Source organism: Pholcus phalangioides, unplaced genomic scaffold, assembly GCF_987345545.1.
Source record: "Pholcus phalangioides strain wild (caught in Gottingen) unplaced genomic scaffold, Ppha-v1.0 ptg000003l_1, whole genome shotgun sequence".
NCBI lineage: Eukaryota > Metazoa > Arthropoda > Arachnida > Araneae > Pholcidae > Pholcus > Pholcus phalangioides.
This window is the reverse complement of record NW_028301596.1, coordinates 23719763-23743941: the sequence shown is the minus strand read 5'-3', so window position 1 is coordinate 23743941 and position 24179 is coordinate 23719763. Positions and strand designations below refer to the sequence as shown.

At 37.1% G+C, this 24179-nt stretch overlaps 1 protein-coding gene and 1 long non-coding RNA gene across 16 annotated transcripts in view; one reads left to right on the top strand and one right to left on the bottom strand.

The window, feature by feature from the left end:
- Window positions 1–18613, bottom strand: part of Tbcc (Tubulin-binding cofactor C) — a 44918-nt gene extending 26305 nt beyond the window's left edge. For 2 of the 14 annotated variants that reach the window (XR_016194501.1, XR_016194513.1), the window contains exons 1-2: window positions 2201–2367; window positions 1386–1459 (exon numbers count right to left, since the gene is read on the bottom strand). Coding sequence is in view for 2 of the 14 variants with exons in the window: in XM_089247114.1 (XP_089103240.1) it covers window positions 8224–8290; window positions 18346–18432 (154 nt within the window). In the remaining 12 variants the exon portion in view is untranslated. Of the gene's footprint in view, window positions 1–1385; window positions 1460–2200; window positions 2368–8219; window positions 8291–9471; window positions 9752–15955; window positions 16088–18345 lie in introns of those variants that run through there. The other 12 variants (XR_016194502.1, XM_089247065.1, XM_089247095.1 and 9 more) reach the window with 12 other exon arrangements.
- On the top strand, window positions 3534–6825 carry LOC149088328 (uncharacterized). Of its 2 annotated transcripts, none has more exons than XR_016195373.1 (3): window positions 3534–3750; window positions 6558–6677; window positions 6779–6825. It is a non-coding gene; the product is annotated as an uncharacterized LOC149088328 (long non-coding RNA). The 2 variants fall into 2 exon arrangements; XR_016195374.1 differs by lacking the exon at window positions 3534–3750 and adding an exon at window positions 6017–6384.
- Window positions 18614–24179: the final 5566 nt, after the last annotated feature.

Sequence of the window (24179 nt, the reverse complement as noted above, 5' to 3'; positions counted from 1 at the left end):
CATACATTCCAACATGTACCAGTTCTTCATAATATCCGCAAAGGAATATGGACGAGGTGCATGTGTGGTTTATTAGTAGTATGCAGTTACAGCTGTATTTTTTCATTGTTGATCCAGTCATAAAGAGCATAAGTGGGCAATGTCCAAGAGGACCCGACAGTTGGTGTAAGCATCAGAAAGCTGCATGTGAATGACATAAAATTACTGATAAATCTCCTGCTGACGCCTCTAATGACAGCATAAATGTAATAAAGCCAACATACATGAGCCCTTGTGCACAATCCCTGTTTCAAAGTGCTTGCATGGTACACTGCAGAACAACAGTGTGATTTGGACAATTTTGCCTCTAAGGGCACTTTTATCGAACTGCAAACAATGCTTTTGGGGACTATTGCAGTTCTGCGTTTTAATTCTGGCTATGTAGGCATATTGTCTGTACTTGAAATCTAGGAATCCTAGTTGATGAACTAGCGCCTATTTACTCTGGGTTGGGCGATGCGAGTGTGACATGTTCGAGATATCATACAACACTGGCAAAAAATTACCAGAAGAAAAAAAAGCAGAAAGTCAAAATTAGAGATATTTGAAGCAAAGGAAGTTCTGTCATACAAATGTTGAGAATTCTGAATGTTAGGAGTGTATGTGAAACTTTTTTTTAATGCATTTTCTGAGAAACTGATTTACATCATTCTTGTCTGCTGCAAACCTAATGCCTACAAAACTTTAGAAGATATAAATTTTTTCCAGGGGTTCTGTACAGCTATGAGTATGCAATGAACTAGGATCTAAGCAATATCTTTGAAACTTTTTGATTTACATGATTTTGAATTTAAAATATTGAGTTTTTTTAAATAAAGTTTTTTTTCACGTAAACAACCATATCTCAAAATTTTTTCATTTTTTTAAATTTCAAAACTTTTAGTTCATTGAACAGAATAATATTATAGCAACATACTGTGTGAAGAACAAGTTGATATAAGTAGTAGTATTTCACAATGTTTTGCATAAATACTGAAATTATACTAATTTTAGATGTATAATTACTCTAGGCAATATACATTTTCTTTTATTATGTTAATGTTTTTATTAAATATTAATGAAAAAACATTTTCTTATGTTTACATATATTAAAAAACATGTCTTAGTTTTATTCCACATTCAAATTAAAAACACAAGCATTTCATCCAAAATAACGTTTTTGAAAAAGTACCTCACATGTAGTCAGTCGCCTTAATGCATGCTTCTCAAATAAAATACACATTATTTCAAGAACTAAATTACACTTAACTTTATAATGCTATTTCCTATGTAAGTTCAATGTTACAGAATTATAAATGGTTAGATACAGAAAAATTTCAAACAAAATGTAGAAAAATTAGACTTACCTTTAAAGAAATGTGCCGAAATCATACAAGATCTGCCTGTCATTTCCTTTAGAATACACCAGACTCTCCATACTCTGTAGTACAAAATATTAACATTAATACCACTAAAACTGAAGTTTCACTCATAAAAATTAATTACTCATGCAATACATTAATAAAGTGCTTAATAAGCTATGTTATATATGCAACCATTAAAAAAATTCAAAATCATGATACATATAGAACCTGCAGCAATTAAGGGAAGCATGCGAATTAAATATAGAATTTGGCACTCATTTTGCATTGAATTAAAAAATAAATTTTTAACAATATATAGTGGGGTCTGACTGGTAGGGATGTAGTTTTTTTTAGGATGCATTACATTTTTATGCAGGAATTTTTAAGCGCTTTTGCACATAGCGAGTGTGTGTATCACGTTTGCATGTCAACTTTTACATCCAAAATATACGATTGGCATTTTCATAATAGGGTTTAGAGAGCCTTGAACTGTTTCCAGTCATTAAGATGGCCCGAAAATGAGCATTAATAAGACAAACATAAGATGCGGCATTATCGGTAGGCCAAACATAATATATTACTATAATACATGCTATTCCTATTTATGAAGGGAATTTATTTACGAATATATCTCTTACACACACACACACAGATCATCTTGCGATCAGCACATATTTTATGACGAGGTCAGTCAGTAGGATTTTTCTCCCAAAAATTTCGACTAATTTAATGTATATTAACATGCAAAGTGAGTGATATGTCATGACTAAAAATATTACGAAAAATAAAAAAAATTCGGTTTCATCACGTTAACTTACCCTTCCGCTCAACAGCATGTCTTGTCATCTAGGCTGCAACTCCTCACATAGCCGCCTTACTGTATTTTTCGTTAACCTAAATTCCTTGCATCATCTTAAATGCATATATCAAGCATTAATAGCATCAAAAAACACGAAAACAATTGTTTGAATGTGAATATATCTTCTACTAGAGCATGCATCGCCGCCGCCATTACGGGAAATGTAGTTGTCCTCAAGCTTAAGGAGAGCGTCTCCTCACTCCTCCATTAGCGCCATCTTTGTCCTTGAGTAAGGAAGTAAAGCTTTCCTTATTTAAGGAAAAGCGAGCGGAGAATACGGAATTTTTTCTCCTTTCCTTTATTAAGGACAATCAGAGGGCTTAAGGAGAAAAACCTCGCTAAGGACAAGGGGAGAATCCAGCCCCAGTATTCTCCGCTCGCTTTTCCTTAAATAAGGAAAGCTTTACTTCCTTACTCAAGGACAAAGATGGCGCTAGTGGAGGAGTGAGGAGACGCTCTCCTTAAGCTTGAGGACAACTACATTTCCCGTAATGGCGGCGGCGATGCGTGCTCTCTTAGAAGATATATTCACATTCAAACAATTGTTTTAGTGTTTTTCCATGCCATTAATGCTTGATATATGCATTTAAGATGATGCAAGGAATTTAGGTTAACGAAAAATACAGTAAGGCGGCGATGTGAGGAGTTGCAGCCGAGATGACAAGACATGCGGTTGAGCGGAAGTGTAAGTTAACGCGATGAAACCGAATATTTTTTTATTTTTCGTAATATTTTTAGTCATGACATATCACTCACTTTGCATGTTAATATACATTAAATTAGTCGAAATTTTTGGGAGAAAAATCTTACTGACTGACCTCGTCATAAAATATGTGCTGATCGCAAGATGATCTGTGTGTGTGTGTGTGTGTGTAAGAGATATATTCATAAATAAATTCCCTTCATAAATAGGAATAGCATGTATTGTAGTAATATGTTATGTTTGGCCTATCGATAATGCCGCATCTTATGTTTGTCTTATTAATGCTCATTTTCGGGCCATCTTAATGACTGGAAACAGTTCAAGGCTCTCTAAACCCTATTATGAAAATGCCAATCTTATATTTTGGACGTAAAAGTTGACATGCAAACGTGATACACACACTCGCTATGTGCAAAAGTGCTTAAAAACTCCTGCATAAAAATGTAATGCATCCTAAAAAAACTACATGCTACCCAGTCAGACCCCACTATATATTTTGTTAAAAATTTATTTTTTTAATTCAATGCAAAATGAGTGCCAAATTCTATATTTAATTTGCATACTTTCCTTAATTGCTGCAGGTTCTATATGTATCATGATTTTGAATTTTTTTAATGGTTGCATATATAACATAGCTTATTAAGCACTTTATTAATGTATTGCATGAGTAATTAATTTTTATGAGTGAAACTTCAGTTTTAGTGGTATTAATGTTAATATTTTGTACTACAGAGTATGGAGAGTCTGGTGTATTCTAAAGGAAATGACAGGCAGATCTTGTATGATTTTGGCAAATTTCTTTAAAGGTAAGTCTAATTTTTCTACATTTTGTTTGAAATTTTTCTGTATCTAACCATTTATAATTTTGTAACATTGAACTTACATAGGAAATAGCATTATAAAGTTAAGTGTAATTCAGTTCTTGAAATAATGTGTATTTTATTTGGGAAACATGCATTAAGGCGACTGACTACATGTGAGGTACTTTTTCAAAAACGTCATTTTGGATGAAATGCTTGTGTTTTTGAATGTGGAATAAAACTAAGACATGTTTTTTAACATATGTAAATATAAGAAAATGTTTTTTCATTAATATTTTGAAAAAAAAAATGTATATTGCCTAGAGTAATTATACGTCTAAAATTCGTATAATTTCAGTATTTATGCAAAACATTGTGAAATACTACTACTTATATCAACTTGTTCTTCACACAGTATGTTGCTATAATATTGTTCTGTTCAATGAACTAAAAGTTAAAAGAAATATAAAAAAATGAAAAAATTTTGAGATATGGTTGTTTAAAAACGTGAAAAAAACTTTATTTAAAAAAACTCGATATTTTAAATTCAAAATCATGTAAATCAAAAAGTTTCAAAGATATTGCTTAGATCCTAGTTCATTGCATACTCATAGCTGTACAGAACACCTGGGAAAAATTTATATCCTGTAAAGTTTTGTAGGCATCAGGTTTGCAGCAGACAAGAATGATGTAAATCAGTTTCTCAGAGAATGCATGAAAAAAAAGTTTCACATACACTCCTAACATTCAGAATTCTCCACATTTGTATGACAGAACTTCCTTTGCTTCAAATATCTCTAATTTTGACTTTCTGCTTTTTTTTTTCTTCTGGTCATTTTTTGCCAGTGTTGTATGGTATATCGAACATGTCACACTCGCATCGCCCAACCCAGAGTAAAAGACGCTAGTTCATCAACTAGGATTCCTAGATTTCAAGTACAGACAATATGCCTACATAGCCAGAATTAAAACGCAGAACTGCAATAGTCCCCAAAAGTATTGTTTGCAGTTCGATAAAAGTGCCCTTAGAGGCAAAATTGCCCAAATCACACTGTTGTTCTGCAGTATACCATTCAAGCACTTCGAAACAGGGATTGTGCACAAGGACTCGTGTATGTTGGCTTTATTACATTTATGCTGTCATTAGAGAGGCCAGCAGGAGATTTATCAGTAATTTTATGTCATTCACATGCAGCTTTCTGATGCTTACACCAACTGTCAGGTCCTCTTGGCCATTGTCCATACATGCTCTTTATGACTGGATCAACAATGAAAAAATACAGCTGTAACTGCAGACTACTAATAAACCACACATGCTCCTCGTCCATATTCCTTTGCGGATATTATGAAGAACTGGTACATGTTGGAATGTACGTGTAGTGAAAGCTGATGTAGAGTTTGTTTCGGTGTTTATGCTTAGCGCTGCTATCTGCCCCTAGTTTTTCTAACTATGATTGAAGTGTAATGATTAAGTAATTGTATCGTTGTAGGCCTGTTGCTCTCTGTGGCAAGACTTTTTAAATGGGGAGATTGGCTCACATTTGCACCTCAAAGTTAGGAGCCACAAGAAACCAACTTCAGCCAACCACCACTGTGGCAATGGTGGGGTTCGAACCCGGGTGCTCATGATACGAGTTCGTCGCTATGACCACTCGACCACCATAGACGTTGTAACTGCATAGTTTTTAAATTTCCCACATTGCTACGAATAGCAATACCATAGTAATTTTGTAGTTTATCGGTTAATTTACCTTTACCACTCGATCCTTTCCATGGTTTTCTTCAGTTAACTCAAACGTGCACCAACCATCTTCTGAACAGGGCCAATGCATTCCAATTTAGGAATGTTAGTTTTGTGTTAAGGAAGGAAACTGTCTGGTTCGTTTTCAATGACTGATTGCCACAATCATAATCAATGTCACTTTTATATATATTACTTGGTTTAATCATAATTTTCAACAATAAACATTATAATATTCACACATCCTCCTCGCTTACAGCGAGCCTTTGAAACTACCTCCTGAGTCCACAGGAGCCACTCTCTAACTACCCAAAACACATCAAGCTTCTTTTCTCTTCACCGTTGAGGGCCTTTCTCCCCACCCATGCTTTCTAATCCCATCATGCTCCTTCCCGATAGGGGGAAACCTTACAGAAACTATTTATCCACTTTCCAACACATGCCAATCATGTTAAATTCCTTAGAGAAATGTGTATATGTGGTGCAGTAGTATAAGTAGGACCTTGATAACTCAACTCTCTTATAGGATCGAGAAAATTGCCCACTTAAGCAGGTGTTGAGTTAGCAAGGTTTCCATTTTATCTCACCTTCAATGATTTTTAAAAACTGTTTATGTATGTCCCTGTTTATAATTATTGTGAATAGGCATCTTTAATTAGGCAGAGAAATCATATTTGGATTGTCTGAAGATATTTTATCTCTGAATGAGCAATGCAATTGTCTAAAATAAGCAAAAACTTGCTCTTTCTCATTTAAAGTGAGTTTGGTCTAGCTTTCCCAAACATCTCCTGCTCAAAAAGTTTCAGAAATCATTCACCCTACCCAAAGATGTGAGAGAATCTTTGACACATAATCAATTGTTGAATGAACATTGAAAAAAAAGTTATTGAAACACACAAGTGAGCAATTTCGTAAAATTTTTCGAACTAATCGACAAATGAACAATTTCTAGAAAGTACGCAGAAGGAAAATCTGACAGGAATGTGTGTGAAGTGCATGTATGGTTGTTAGTAGTGTTCCATCACTATGGATACATTGAAATATTATTTGTAACTATTTAAAATGTTTTTAGGTTTTTGACTTTGCTGAAGTGAGGGAGTTATAAAAAGGAAGAAATTACATTTTTCTGTTAACGACGTAGAACTCAGTGCTCATGAAGTGTGCAGATGAATTTAATCCATGAATTTCTCAAGTAAGTTGAACCTTCATTTTTAACTCTGTCATTTTTATGACACACACACAAAGCTTCCAATATTCATTAATTTATCGATTTACCCACTTCCTCCATTTCAGGTGAAAATGCTGAATGAAATGACCTTTCAGTGCTGACTTGGAAGTTGATCATATAAGTGCATGTATTTCACATGATCACATCGCTTTTGATGATACTGTATACAAGTGTCTAATAAATTTATTCATGAGTAGTAAATAGGTGTTTTCTGTTTTGTGATTACAATTTTTAATTCGAAAAAAAATCTATGGATGTTGCTTTATTGCAGTGAATTTGACGCAAGAATCAGTTGCATAGGAAATTCATGTGTATTTTTAACAACTGGATGGAATAACATAAAGTTAATCTATCCAAATTATAGTTACAATTTATTTTTTTATTAGATGCAGCTGAAAAAACAAAATGAACAGTTCTAAATAATGAGAGATCACACTTCTCTTGAGAATATAGTTTTTCCAACTGACCCGCTGATATTGCAAGGGCTCTAATTGTATGTAGCATTTGTTTAGGAATATGAGACATAAATCCAAATGGCTTTAACATTGACATCAAATTCATAGACTTGGAAAATGTTCAACATCCCACCCCGATGATTGAACATAACTGCTGTGTAAACCTCTATGCTATGCAGCATGTGTTACATTTTTTTAATGAATATAATTTAGGTGTCGTTCATTCCATTGGGTTTTTACCTAAGAGGATATATATATCTCCCTTATATACCCTTATTAATTTCCTCATACTTCCTCTAAGGTTTTTATACCATAGATAAAACTCAACATTGTTAGTTTTACTTGGATTTTTTTTTAAACTCAATCTCTATAGTAAACAAATTTCTATACAAAAAAATTGAATCTAAAAATTTAGTCACTTTCGTGGATATTTAATTTTTTTGTTATGTAATCATTTAAGACCACGAATGTTTGCCAAGTATCTCACCCGCAAGGGTTAAAGGGATAAGCTGGTTAAACTTTAATGGAAATAAAAAAAATATACATAATTTTCAGGAAAAAACTAATATAAGATATCTAATGAAAAAACTCTGAAACTAGCTTATTCAAATGAAACCTAAAACTACTTATTGAAATGAAACCTAAAAATTAACACGTATAAAAGCAAATGCAAAAAAATAAAAATTAGGGAGGGGAAATAGGGAGGGGAAAAATACGCGCGAAATTAATGTAACTAAAGCAATTGTTGCCACTAATGTAGAAGAAACATTGATTTTCGATACGTATAGTAGTAGTTGTAAAATTTTTGCTTTACGTTGATTGGCCAAACGATGAGCTGAGCCGAAGAACCGAAAGACCTGTTTTTTCTCCGCAACCAGTCACGTGATCCTAAGGATAATGGTTAAGGAGAAGGGGAGAATGCATCTCGGGGAATTCTCCTTGAAGCTCTCTGTTGAGCAGCTCCTTAAGTTAAGGACAAGTGCTGAGCGAGCGTTTTCTAAGGACAAGGGGAGAATCCAGCCCCAGAGTCAAGATATGATTGCAGACATACTTACGAAAGGACTGCCAAGACCAGCTCATCAAAAGCTTTGCAAAGAACTTGGACTTGTCACCTGATTTCCACTAAGATAATTCAAACAGACTGAATTAAAGGGGGGTGTTAGTGTAAATAACAACAGTGAAATATGTCTGTGTAAATAATGTCTGATAGATGGTAGCACCTATAACGTATGTTGTTATACTCTGATCAGTGTACTGTTTGTTCTCATTCCTCTTGTAACCGTCCTTGTGTGTGTTGTGTAGTTTGTAGTAATGTTTGTGTAATAAAACTATATCGTAATTGATCCACGGACTCATCCTAATACTTTCATATCTTGGAATAATTTTGAAGAAAAAGAAAATATATATTTTTTCCTTTTTATTTTATTCTCCTATCATTTTTTATATTTTAATCTAAATTTTTTTCCAACTACCTGTTAGGGTGACTTCCCAGTTGTTTTTGGTGTTTGCATTTGTATAAATACACAAAACGTAAAATGGAATTTACATTTTTTAAAATTAATTAAAAAATTAAAATACATTAATCAATTGAAAGGTAATTAATTAAATTTGAAAAATAACATCAACTGAAAACAAAATAAATTTGATTTTTATAAATTGGGAAATTTAAAGTTATTGCCACGAATGCATAATTTTAAGTTTGCGCCTTAAGCACGAACAAAAAATGGCGCCTTTTAAAATTTTGCTCCCCCACGGACCAAAACCTGGCTACACCACTGATCACCTCGTGTGTCTAGCTAAACAATTCCACGGGACTAAAGAAAGTTTCCAGAGACAGCAGCCCTTTGAAGAAGCCTGCAACTTGCTAAGATAATTCAAACATTCTTGGAAAATCTTAAAGAGGAGGCAAAAACAGATCCCTTTGGACAGCTGTCTTGTGCGAAATGGGTCCACTGACTCTAAATCTAGTCCTAGTATCAAAAGACCAAGATGGGAAGTGACCAAAAATAGTGTCTTAATACCTAAGGTCCTTATGAAGAGGGATTCCCCTTTCAAACAATAATATCTGCACCCTCTATCCTAGCCATCTTCTGTATGCCAAAAAGAGTCTTCAGAAAGGTATAAAAATACAAATGTTCATTTATTCTTTACATTAGTCTTTTATATTCATTTTATATTAATTTTTTTATTCTTTTTGGTAATAAACACTATATTTATTCTATATAAAATGTGTTTTTGGTAACATTTTGGAATTTATAGAACAAATTAATTGAATTTAAATTGATTCCTATCATAATAATTACCTCTCTTTCTCGGTTTTCGTCAGTTTTGGATTTCATTGGTTGTTTTCGAATGGATTATTGACGTTTGTTTTCGAACTGATTATCGACAAAAACCTAGGTATCACTGCAGAGATGCCATTGATGCGCTATAATGCGTCAAATACCCGGAATTTCAGAAAAGGATGCATATACATTTTGTTCACGCATCCTCCGGGACGCGTTCTTTCCTAGTTCTAAAAAGAAAATTACAGTATTCTCGCGGCTATCTGCCGACATTCAAAGACAGCGTCTCTACGGCGTAAATTTGTTTTGTTCCTACAATATTGCGAATGCGTTTTTTTTTTTTTTTTTTAAATCGTAAAGGATTGGAACGCCTGTTCAAATTGTAAAACTTTCCTGATATAGTGGGGAAAAAACCGAATCTGTAAAAACTCATCCATGAATATCCAGTTTTGTCATCTGCTGCTACGCGGTAGTTACCGTTTCGCATCACTAAAATCACGGGTGTGTAAGCAGAATCGGCTTTTGGAGGGGCACAAGGATCACTTCACACACAGATAGTATAAAAGAAATTTTTTATTCCAATATTTCAATTCCCTACAAAAATATTTTTAATTTTTGATCTCCGTATATGGGGGGGAGGGAAGAGGCCCCTTATAACCTCCCCCATATTTTGCTTATGGTGAAAATCCATGTTTGGAACTTGCGATTGCGCAATGGTAATCGGCTAAAAATGTGATTTTCTAAAGATTTCAAATTTTGAGTTGGCTATTCCTTTGAAAAAAAACTTCTGGTTGCCACGGCGATCACACAGACTTACAACACAAACATGCATGCAATAAACTTCCAATGCACGCATTACCAGTTTGGAGGATAGATGTAGGGCCGCAACTGGGAGGGAGAGGGACAGGCGGCCCTAGTGTCCTGGGCTCTGGACTAGACGGGGGAGAAGGGGGGGGAACCAAATTCACCCTTCATAACTGCTTCTTCTACATCACATGGGTGTGCCAAAATGTGTACTTGCCCATTTGAGAAAGTACCTAGTTGCTGCGCTAGATAGATGGCACCATCTACTGAACACAAAACATACCAAATGCTGGGCATGCACACATAAGTACACTGTTAAGTTTCTCCAACACAAATCTGACATAGCTTCCATATTCAGGTGTTAAAATAGGTGACAGATCAGAATGGTGCACCAGAACACACAGGGAAGGAAAATAAAATCATTCTACCAGGAAAACCAAAGTATGAATAGGGAATGAGAAGATAAGTGTCAGAGAGGAGAGAGAGAATCTAATTTGCTTTAAATTTGATCAGAAGATATTGAAAGTGCTAAGATTTTTTTAATGAAATATAAAATCAATCAGAAGGGAATTTATACATTGATTATTAGTAAATATATAAATGTGTGCCTTCAACTGCTAAGAGTCTCAACGAAGAAATATAAGCAGGTCATCAAAGACCTGGGGCATGCTGGAAGAAAATCCATAGAGATACCAGTGAATTATTGGGGATGGGGAGCATAATTTTTTTCAAGATAAATTTTTTTTGAGAGGGACCCACTTTCACTCAAAAAGGACCCATATTTTTCAAATAACCTGGGTCCCGGGACCCAGGTAAAGAGTCCAGTGGCATCTCTGACTGTATTTAATTTTTCAAATCTTGCGACGAATTTGTAGTGATGGACAATGGTATAATCTATTTAATTTATTTAATTAAGAAAAACAATCCTCACAAAACACTACAAACAAATTGCACGAGCATAACACATACGAGCAACAATACGCCAAAACCATAACAGAAACAGAGCGTCATATCTCCCGACTTTGACTTCTCTCCAAAACAACAAGGAAAAATATCATATATGGACGGCTCTGGCTTCTCTAAATATTTACTGGATGGTCCCTACATTAGCCCCCCGCCAGCGAGATGATTGCTACACAAAGTGTATCAATTTTGATACTTCGAGTTAAATTTTACTTTGCGCCCAGATCTAGTCACCACATGAGATTTGACATTGGAATCACTTGATAAGTCCTTGGCAGAAGGACAGTCAGCTTTTGGAGATGAGATAGTTATTCGAGATGTGGTAGCTGTGGTTGGCAGATCAGTGTCTTTCACCACATATGCAGGCTTGACACGATCAATATTCACTACCACCGCACGACCTTGTACAATAATTTTGAAAACTTCATTCCCACGAGAGACAACTTGATGTGGACCAGTGTATGGAGGCTGAAGGCTTCGATGAAGAGCATCAGTCCGCAAGAAGACATGTGAGCATGTCTTTAGGTTTCTGCTGACGAAGACTGTTGTTGATCCATGCGCCTGATTTGAAGTAGGACACAAGTTCTGCACAGCTTGTCGCAACTTACCAATGAAAGTTGCTGGATCCGGACTGTCACCGTGAGGCGTCAAGAATTCTCCTGGCAGACAAATTGGAACCCCATATAGCATTTCTGCTGCTGTAGTCTGGATATCTTCTTTCCAATCAGCACGGCAGTTTAGCAGAATGGAAGGAAGAACGCCAGCTTTTTGTAGCTATGATTGCAGATTTAGTTGTCTGTGAAATCTTTCCAACTGCCCATTAGCAGCCAGGTGATAAGGAGATGTGCGATGACGTATAGTACCAAGCCAAGGGACCAGAGCAGAGAAGAGCAATGATTCGAACTGGACACCTTGGTCTGATGTTAACAGAAGAGGAGGGCTAAAACGAGCAACCCAGCTGGCGTAAAAACTTCTGCCACTGTGTTGGCTGAACTGTCCACCAGAGGTACAGCTTCTGGCCATTTAGAAAAACGGTCGATCATAGTGAGACAGTACCAGAACCCTTCGGAGGGAGGAATCGGTCCTACCAAGTCAATATGTACATGCTCAAACCTGGAACTACATGGTTGAAAAATGCCAGGCTTGCTCTTGGTGTGTCTGGAGACTTTTGACCTCTGGCAATTGATGCATTTGCAAGTCCAAAAAGAAATATCACTTCTTAACGAGGGCCACACATACCGTTATTGTACCAGCTTGATTGAGGCTTTAACACCAGGATGAGAGAGACCGTGCAGCTTTTCAAATATGGTCGACTGGACAGATATGGCCCGTAGATGTTTCACAAAAAAGATCCAATGAAGGGTCACCCATTGGGATGGCTTGAAATGTCAAAGAGGATGGAATGACACTGTTGGATATCAACTGTTGGAGTTCATATTCCGCTGTCATATTCTGCTTGTTGTTGTACCATTTCCTTGAAGTCAAACATTGATGGTGTATTAATCGATGATATGTGCACTCTTGATAGTGCATCAGCCACTACATTGTCTGTGCCCTTGAGATACCTGATGTCAGTAGTAAATTGGCTGTGCCCGAGTGGCATGGTGGTAAGATGCTCGTCTACAATTGTGAAGGTTGTTGTCAGGGTCCCGGGTTCAAACCCAAGGGAGGATATTTTCCCTAACGAACTCGAGGCGACCACCGATAGACAGCACCTTCACTTCCAACCCATTTCACTAATGGCAGTAAATTGCAATATACTGATATGATCAGAGTAGGTGTTCGATGAAGTAGTAGTAAATTGGCTAATGCAGTCCAAGTGCCTCAGTTGGCGTGGACAGCACTTGACTTCTTTTTGTGTAAATGCATAGGAAAGAGGTCAGTGAAAAAAAGCATGAAACAGTGGCCTTCCACCATATGGCGGAAATATTTGATTGCCATGTACACTGCCAACAGCTCTCTATCATATGCGCTGTACTTTCGCTGGGCTGGAGATAACGTCTTGGAGTAAAATGCTAATGGTTGCCAATCTTTTCCTACCTGTTGCTGAAGCGCAGCTCCTATAGCGGTGTCAGATGCATCAACCACAATAGCTAAGGCAGCTGTAGGTGACTGATGGTATAATGTGATTGCTTCCGCTAGGTCATCCTTACACTTTTGGAATGCTTTGGTAGACTCGTCTGACCACTCGATAGGCCTTTTATTATTCTTTGTGGCACCCTTCAGGTAATTATTAAGCACTGCTTGAGATTGTGCAGCATGAAGAATGAAACGCCTACATAAATTATTGATGGCCAGAAATTGACGCAGTTCCTTCAAGGTATCTGGTTTAAGAAAATTCATGATTGCTGAGACTTTGTCAGGAAGAGGTAAAATGCCTTTTGAATCTACAATGTGACTCAGGAATTTCACAGAGGCTTGACCAAGAACACACTTGGAAGCGTTGACGAGAACATCAAACTCTTGAAACCTCTGGAAAACTTGTTTCAGATGGTCAACATGCTGACTTTCATTTTCTGAGGCCATTAAGACATCATCAAAATATGGTATACAAAAGTTCAATCCTCTGAGAACATAATGTATATAAACTCTTGAAAAGTTGCAGCCGCGCGTTGGATAGACTGAAAGGCATGCACAGAAACTCAAAAAAGTCCAAATAGTGTTGTCACAGCAGTCTTTGGGATATCTTGCTCTTTTACTGGAATGCCTTGGCTAAGTCAAGCGTGGAGAACATCTGTTTGCCTTCCAACATTTATACACAGTCTTGAATGTGTGGGACTGGATACCTGTCCGGCCCATTACACTATTGAGCTTTCGATAATCGCCACATGGGTGCTAGTCACCATCGCTTACCATGTGAAGATGCGAGACCAAACTGCTTTTTGATGGTCTGCATATTCCAAGCGCCACAAGATATTCAAATTCTTGTTCAGCAGCCTTCAGTTTGTTTGCAGGTAATCGCCTTGACTTCGCATAGACCGGTGGCCCCTTCATCTCGATGAGGTGTTGCACATCATGTTGAACTTGTCGAGGACCCATGGAAGCTTCTGTTAGTGTTGGGAATTCTGCTAGCAGGCAGTGAAAGATTGAGTTTCCATCCATGGACTTCACTTGAATTTGTGGTGCAGTTGAGATTTGACCTTTTGATTGAAGTTGTGTTAAAGGATCAACCAAACATCCTTGTCAAACATCAACCAACAGGCCAAAGTGACATAGGAAATCTGCCCCAAAGATGGGTTGCAAAATTGTTGCAACAATAAATGGCCAGCGAAATATTCTTCATTTGTTCTAGGCTCAACTTAAGCAGGCGTTGGCCATAGGTGCTTATGCCAGTTCCCTTTGCTGCAATAAGCTGCAATTTTCCAGGCTGATGACTTGATTCTGCAGTTGTGGCAGGAATTACAGAGACATTCACGTCTATATCAATGAGGAACTTCACAGAAGATGATTGGTCAGACAGATATAGACAGAAGCACTCGAGTTTGCCGTCACTCTGAGCATCGAGTGACGGCCCAGCTAGTTTCCCTGCAGGTTGAAACTGCAAGGCTGGACACATTTGGTTGCTTTTTCTTTGAAACGCCAATGGTACCAACAGTGCTGGTAGTTTCTGTCACGACTTCTGGAACACTGACGAGATCCACTGTGATTTATTGATTGGGATCACGCACGCGTTTCGAGACGCTCCAAATGGGAAGAAATATCCATTCGAATGGTCTGCATTTGTGAAGCTTCAGTTGACACTGCATGAACAGCAGTGGAGCTTTCTGCGGCAAGTATGGTATCAGCCATTTCTGCAAATTTATATAGGCTATCATTGGATATTGCTAATATTTGCTGAACATTTGTAGGCAGCCGCTGGAGGAAAAGAGACTTCAAAATATCATCACTCAACCGTTGCTCAGCTTTACTTCGCATTTCCAGGAGAAGGCGTGATGGTTTCCGATCACTCAGTTGCAATCCAGAAATTAGGTTGCGCAACCGCTGTTTCTCTGAATCCTCATATTGCGTGCACAAACAGTGTTTCAGCATAACGTAAGATGTTGCGGTGGGTGGGCTGGTAATAATGTCCCTGAAAACAGACAGCTCCCCGGGTTGCAAGGCAGATACGATATGATACTTTGTCACCTCAGCTGTCACTCCTGCCAAGAGAAATGGACTTTCCATCTGCCTAAACCAGATCTCTGGATTGGCTCGCCAAAACGATGGAGCTTTTACAGAAACATGGGCGATTTCTGTTGAACCAGTTGCGTTTTGATCTGTCATTTTTTTATTTGCATAAATTCTTCCATTTCCTGTGCTCTTCACAATATAGGTCACCAATTGTAGTGATGGACAATGGTATAATCTATTTAATTTATTTAAGAAAAACAATCCACAAAAACGAATTGCACGGACATACATACGAGCAACAACACGCCAAAACCACAACAAAAACAGAGTCATATCTCAAGACGGCTTTGACTTCTTTCCAAAACAAGCAAAAATATATCTGGATGGCTTTGGCTTCTCTAAATATTTACACGATAGTCCTTACAAATTTCTTATAGTCTAATGTTAAACTCCTCTCGATATAATGCTATCTTTACTACAATCAACTCTTCTATAATGGTATTTTTTGAGATTCTGAAACCACTACAATTTTTTTTATATTTCGTTCAAAATATTATTCATTCTTAATATATGCACAAAACTGGCTGTTTCATAGAGATGCTGATTTTCAGATGGAAAAATTTACCACGGCCTCTACGGGGACTCGAACCCTCTCACATTTCAGGCAAGTGTGCTGCCACTACGCTATAGGTGCAGCTAGAATATTTCTACCTTTAAGTATATATGCTGAACGGTACTTAACAATGGAAGGCAGGGTCTAGAAAAAGAAGTAACTAGTAAGAAACTAGTTTTCCTTCAATAATTTGTCATATAAGTTAGAATTTATGCTTTAGAGATATAGGAAAAGCATATTTTTTATAATATTAAGTAAATTTAATATCAATAGTTTAATTAGGAGTCAGCCAGAGTAATTGGAAAAACGGGGTGATTGGAAACAAGACAGCTGCGAGAGATTTGGTGGCTTTTATTGAAATAATAAACAGGATTAAGTTGGGTGGTATTGTTGGCCACCTTGGAGCTAATTCTCTTTTTGATAGAAGCTGATTGGGCCCAAATAACAGCTGAGAGTTAACAACAAAATTCTGTTGCACGTTTTGGAATAGCTTTGGTATAAATATGGCGACACGCCAAATTGGCGACTTTTTTCCGGCGATAAGTTGCCATCGTTGGTGCACTCTGGTTCGATGTTGTTCTGCTGGGTTGTCGCTGTTCTGAAAAATTCTGCCAGGCGGCGTTAGTGTTGTAGTGCATCTTTTCAAACAGCCGTACAGCCATTTTGTCGTTTGTGCGTGTTCCGAGTGTTTGGATTACATTTTCGTCGCTGGTCAGGTTGTATTGTTCTCTTTTTTCCCCTTTATTTAAATGGTGCCCGTATTTTATTTATACCCTGATCGCTTTATTATTTAAACAACGGTCCGGGCTTTATTTAAACCCGGATCGATTTATTATTTAAAAAATGCCCGGGTTTTATTTAAACCCTGATCGATTTATTATTTAAACAACGGTCCAGGCTTTATTTAAATCCAGATAGATTTATTATTTAAACAATGGTCCGGGCTTCATTTAAACAATGGCCGGGCTTCATTTAAACACTGATCGATTTATTATTTGAACAATGCCTGGGTTTTATTTAAACCCTGATTGATTTATTTTTATCCACAGTTTTATTTTTCAAACAATCCAGAGCTTATTTTTGTTTATACTATTTGTTTTTATTGTTTTTTACTGTTTTGTATGCTGGCGATTTTTTTTTCTGGTGCACGTAGTGTCTGGCGGCTTTTTCTCGGACCGTCAGACATATTTGGCGTCGGAAAAAAAGTCGCCAACCTGTCCCTTACACCAAAGCTGTTCCGAAATAAAAATTGGCAAATATGTGTTTGGACCATTAAAAACAGTGGAAGCGAATATTGATGGACCACGGTAAGGGTCAAATGGGTAAAGCACTAACTCGCCTTCAAAAATCTGAATTTTTCTGACTTTTTAAAAAGAGCTTGGATTAACGGAATGAAAAATGTAAACATAATCAGTGGGTTTTACTGAGATGGGGATTTCCCCTCTTTATCCTAAAAAATCTAGTCAATTTAATATATTACTAGAAAAGATCTGACATTTGACGAAAAATGTTGGAGAAGCAGCACCTTGGAAGGAGATTCCAATGGGAATGCTGGTTTAAATAATTGGAAATATAGGACTACTCGAAAAATTCTTTCATGATTCTTAAGCCTACTGAACATGGGCAGAGATGACTGATCTAATGTGTATATGAGCTGACATCCTCATCATCGTGCCCCCCAGCAATAATGACCTTGCCCCCACCCCCCAGACTTCCAAGTCGATCTCCGCCTATGCTATTGAAGAAGCTGATAACTAAGACTGCTTTAGAATTAGTCGACCTTCAATGTCTACCTCTGATTTGAGCTGTGAAACTCCTAAAGTCATGAAATCCAATATCATGAAATCTTGTTCCCTTTAGTGATGTTTTCAGTTTAGGGAACAAGAAATAGTCTGCGGGTGCCAGAGTCACAGGAATATTTCACGACTGTCACAGGAATATTCTACGCAGTTCCGGCCCGACTTTGTAAAAGAATTCTGCGAGTATAAGGCCTTGTTTTTGAAGAAAGGGTAGTTGAGTGCTTCTGCACGGCTGCATAAAGAGTATTTTTATACAATACAATCTACACAATACACACAAACAAACATGTATTAATTTCACTTCAAATTGTGTAATATTTTTTATACTCAGATTAATATTTTGTGCAGTAATTGTAATGATGTGTAGCTTTATTGGAAAATTTCACACCTGCTTAAGATATTTATAGTTAAATGTTAAAAAAATATATTGTTTTTAAAACATATATGACATTGTTTCACAACCGGATTTATTGAATGCATTATCATACTCGCTTGGGGGGGGGTGGGATGATCGGCCCCATATATCCCCGCCTGAGTGTGCGGTGGGGGGGGGGATTTACTAGCTTAATTTGATTAATTTTATTCCCCGAAATGTATCCTCACTTGTGCGGGCTTATGTTGGCCTTCCCCAGTGAACACACCTTTGCTCCAACAGCGCATCAACAACTCAAAGCAAGTAGGGAGACACATTTTTTCAAACGAGGGAACCAAGTTCAAGAGAAGAAATTTCACGTACCGCTAATCAGGCCGGTAGCGATTCGACGTGAAATGTCACAAGTGTGTAATGAATCAGAATCCACAATACAATACAATAATAATTATACAGGGCTCTCGGCTACTATGACCATATCTTTTTCTTCTTCAATTATACAGGGCTTTATGCCTTCGGGCCATCCCCTGTTAGAGAAAGAACATTCCACAAGAGTAGGGTGACCATACGTCCCGTATTTCCCGGGACAGTCCCGGTATTTTCTATTTTTTTGGCTGCCCCGACTTTTTAGCAAAAGTGTCCCGGTTTTTCCCGTACTTTGCACGAATCCTACTTGAATTTTTATTCTTTATTGAAGTCTAAGATTGAAATTATTTTCAAGTTATAAATTATATTATGATAACTACAACTATAAATGAGTATATGAATCTCCCACATTTGTCTTAGTGAAATTTTTTTTTTCGTGGAATTCATTTTAATCCACTGCAATTAGCAGTAATGCTGCATTTCCCGTCATTGGGATTTCTCCATTATTTCAACAATATTTGGCGACTTTGTTCGGTTTTGGCGTCATTTTTGGCAATAATTGGCGATGTCCCGTACTTTCCCGTATTTTGAATCCCAATGTCCCGTATTTCTCTTGAGGAAATATGGTCAGCCTACACAAGAGTATAGAACATGTTATAAAAATATACTAACGAAAGAGTTGCCATCAATCACAGAACACATAGGAATTCCAGCAATTTCCATTCTTCCCTCTTCTTCAGAAGGGTATGGAGAAGAAAGAAAAAAAAACACAAACCAGACGAAACAAACGCAGATGGAGATGTTATATAAGATATAGAAGAAGTCTTCCGGCTTAGAGGACGATGCTAAGCCACTTTAAAATGATATGATGACATGAGGTCCCTGAATGAGTGTGTGGTAACAAAAAAGAAACCAAACAACCAAGGCAGAGAAAGACAAAAACCAAATGAGAGAAAGAAAGAGGGGGGAAAAAAATAAATAAAAACTCACGAAAAACGTTGAATAAGGGTAACAAACCTTTCGAAGCTACAGATAATGCTCTCAGGTCTGCCTGAACAGAATTCGGACCAACAACTAAGTGGTGGAGAAAGAGAATTAAAAGTTGAGAACCGAACCTGGGAGAACCTAATACAAGAAAACAAAAAATGAGAGGAAGTTTCAGGAATCTTGCATTGTAGACAGAGAGGGTTAGACATTTTCCTAATACGATGGAGGTAATCATTCAAGGGAGCTCTATTGCAAATGAGTTTGTAAAACAAACATTCCAACCTTCTATTCGAAAAAAAAGCGGAGAAGTTCTGGCAGCAGTTATAGAAGGAGCTAAACTCAGGAATAGATAAGAAAAGAGCATTACGGATATTTTCCTTGAAGTGGCGAGAGTAAAGAGAACGAATGTCCTCCACATAAAGGCTAGAAGGTAGAAGATCAACAGTGGAAGAAGCTACAGTTTTAACATGATTGTCTATTGTCTCATTAATGGCAATGCCCGAATGACTTGGGACCCAAATTAGTGATATGCTGTTAACCAAAGTACTAGTATGAACCAGTTGAGCATGCAGGAGATGCGTCACCGTAGACGAATGAATAGAAAAATTGTCGAGAGCCATGATGACTGATTTGGAATCCGTAAATATGAATATTGGAGTATTAGAAGATTGAATGAAGGATCTGAGACCTAAAGTAATAGCAAGGGCCTCCGCAGTGAAAACTGAGGAGTCTTTATTAATGAACCAAGACTTGATAACTTTAGTAACCAAACAGAAAGCTCCACAAGCCACTTGAGATGATTTAGACGCATCTGCAGCAATTACATGAGCATTCAGCGGCAGAGACTCAATGTACTCTTGGAATATTGTTTGATAAGGGATGGTAGACTTAGTTTTTTGAAAATTAAGACCCTCCGATATGAAATAGATATTCGAGGGTATCCACGGCCAAAAGGAATAAATTGGACGCAACATGGACCTATGGGAAAACCCAATGGTATTATTGAACTGTGATATTTTCCTAGCCAAAGATGGAGAGAGGCGACGAAAGCCCGAATCCATATGGTTAGAGTGACCCTGCGTGGGAGAGGCTGTGGCAGAAATACAAGATAACCCAATTCTGAAAAGAATAGAATCCTGAAAGGAGGGTAGGGCAAGAATGATTCTGAGTTTATCTATGCGAGTTGAAGTAGGGAGGAATAAGATAGATCTCATCGAGGAATTATAGATGGTGTCGATCTTGGTGAGAGAAGATTTGGCTGCATTAAACCAAGCCACCGCTCCGTAACCAATGGTACCTCCAATGATGCTCATTAGCACAGGTTTGAGGAACTTGCAAGGAATATTTCTTGAGGAGTGAGAGATGGAGCGACAAATGTTTAAAGATAGAGTGCCCTTAGAACGCAGAGATGATAATTGTTTTTTCCAGGTGAGGGTATAATCCAGATAAACACCTAGAACTTTCAAGTACGGATCGAACGGAATGGATTCACCATTAATGCTGAAAGAAGGAAAGTATGGAGGTCGTTTCCGTGAGAAAATAGAAAATCGAGATTTGGATAGAGAAATGCACAAGCCACTATCTTCAGCCCATCTGAGAATGTTAGGCAAGGTGTTCATCTTCATCAACCTGGACTCAGCATACTTCCCATCTAACGCATTCATCTGGAGAAAAATATCATCGGCATACATAAAGAAATTAATGTCAGAAGTAATATATGAGGTTATATCTAATGTGAACAGAGTGAAAAGTACGGGGGAAAGGGTAGATCCCTGTAAAAGACCACAGTTGGGAGCAAAAGCCCCAGATCTGGAACCCCTCCAATGAATAACATGTTTACGGTTAGAGAGATAATTAAAGAGCCAAGTTAAAAAATTTCCATGGAAGCCCAAGCGAGCTAATTTGGAAATGAGCAAATCATGCTTCACGGAATCATAAGCAGCTCTCAAATCCAGAGCGATAATGTAGCTAGTGTAGCCCTTTTGGAGGGCATATGAAATGGAGAACACCATATCTTTAATGCAAACCTCGACACCAGTTTTCGGTCGAAAACCATAAAAGTTTTTTGGAAAGAGCTCAAATCGTAATGCAATCCAAGTGATCCTAAAAAGAATGATTCTCTCAAAGATTTTACTAATAGTGTTTATAAGAGTCAGAGGACGAAAGTTCTTCGGATCAGTTGTTGGCTTTCCTGACTTGGGAATAAAAATAATACGTCCTTCTTTAAAAGACGGCGGCACCAGCGATGAAGACCAAAGGGTATTAAAAGCATTCAGAAATTCAATCCCCTTATTTGGAAGGAGTTTATACACCTTCAATGGAACACCATCTGGACCAGGGGTCGTTGAACTACCAGAACAAGTGGCTCTACGAATTTCCGTGGAAGTGAACGGTGCATCCATGTAAGCCTGGAACTCACGAGGAGGACCATAAAAAAGTTACGGTGTGAGACCGGCCAGGTGAAGAAAAGTGGTTAAATTTTAAAAATTGGATCTGTACGAGAGGATCGACATAACTATTATTAGCAATCTTGAAAATGTGCCGGGAATCATCCCAAGTTTTCGCCACGATATAACGGTGTCTACACAAGACAGAAAAAAGAACTGAGGGCTGAGTGAAAGGATGAAGTTCTTGAGCCAGAGTCTTCAATCGTAGAATGCGAAGGTGACGACGAAAAACAGAAGCTAATCTTTTATATTTAATCCAGTTGTCCTGAGAGGGCACACGGCGAAATAAGCGGGAAGTCCGTTTTTTTTCGATAAGAGCAATACGCCCTTCTTTATCCAACTTAAGCCAAGGTTGTTTCTTCCGGTACACAGAGTACCTAGCTGAGTTAACAATGGAAACAACATGATTGTAAATATTGTCGAAATCGTTAGTAGCGGGGATGACAGAGAGACCTGCCATTACCGCTGACCATTTAATATAACGGAATTCCTGAGATATGAATTGTTTATTCAAAGAGACGGAAATCTTAATTGGCAAATGATCACTATTGAATAAGGATTCACAGGGAGACCAAATAATATATCTATAAAGACCTGGGCTACAGAAACATAAGTCGATTTGGATTGTGAGTCCTTGCTATAAAAGGTGGGGCAAAAAGGAGGAGCTAGACAAAGGTTATGATTAAGATACCAATTAAATAACATAGTACCTGCAGGAGATACAATATGTCCTCCCCAATTTGGATGATGACTGTTGGAATCTCCGATTATGATGAAATTCCCAGAGATGTATGAGAAAATATTGTCGATAGCAGCGATATTGAAAACACCTGGAGGACGATAAAAATTAACAACATACATAGAAAAATTGTTTAGAAAAACTTGAACAATCATAATTTCAAAAAAGGGGTCAGAAATTTTCCATATCAAAGATGAGGAAAGAGATGAATTCACCGCGGTCACTAAACCATCACCTGGAAGAAGTTGATCATTTCTAAAAATCTGAAAACCAGCAAGAAAAAAATGGTCCTTCGGTTCCAGAAAAGTCTCCTGTAAACATAACATATCATAGTTTAAACAAAAATTTCTGATAAAGGTTGATTTGGACTTGATGCCTCGGACATTCCATTGAAGAATTCTAAAATTCATATTATTCATAGTTTTTTTTTTTTTTGGAAAGGATTAACTAGAAAAGTATATTTAACTAAAGAGAGGGAAAAAGCATCAAATTTCACAGAAAAAATAAAAAAAAAACTTATTTTTTGAGAAAGAAAAAGGAAATATCAAGCGAGAAAAACACAATAGGAAAGGGAGGGGGGAAAAATCCAAACCAAACTCGATTTGATCACAAAAATAAGAATACTGGGGGTAAACAATCCCACTTTCCTTATATAACGCCCGTTCCGCGCTTGTCGTTAGATAAGGAACTATCGTAAGGAACGTGCTAAGGAAAATTCCTTAAGCGGCACTCTCCCCTTTGCGTTGAGCATTGTCCTTAGGATCACGTGACGGGTTGCGGAGGAAAAAACCGGTCTTTCGGTTCATTCGTTCTTTTCTACGGTTCACTTCACTATTCAACCAATCAACGTAAAGCAAAAAGTTTACAACAACTACTACGTATTAAAAATCAATATTTCGTCAACATTTGTGGCAACGATTGCTTTATTTACTTTAATTTCGCGTAATGTTTTTCTTTTTTTTACGTTAGATTGCGCACAAGTTTCCGCGAATTTTTAATAACTTATAAGATATTTTAATAATTTTCTTACTGGACATATAAATTAGTTTTAGAGACAATTCAAGTTTTTTTAATAGAAATTTTATATAAATTACAATTTTTCTGAAAGATTATAATTTTAATTTCTCATGACATTACATCATAGAGGTTAATACAGCAAGTATCATGCTCAATCATGGGGGAAAAATATTGATTTTCCAGCTCTATGAATTTAACGCTCATGTTTTAGTGTTATAACGATTCTCACTTAGGAAAATCTATTGAGATTTCTTATTCTTCCATCAAGTCTTGACATGTTGGAACTGTAGCTATTTGCCCCATATACATGTTCGGCAAATATTATTTGATACTATATATTTTGATATTACTAGAACCATGTCATTCACCGTATCTCGCAATAAAATTTTAATTTCTTTCCAATCGTTTCATTAAATTTTTTATCAACTGCAGTGAATCCCGCTTGTTTTTCAAAAAACACTCATGAGAAACTAAGCAGGGAAATGCTTTGGACAGAAAATTTTGATGAGTC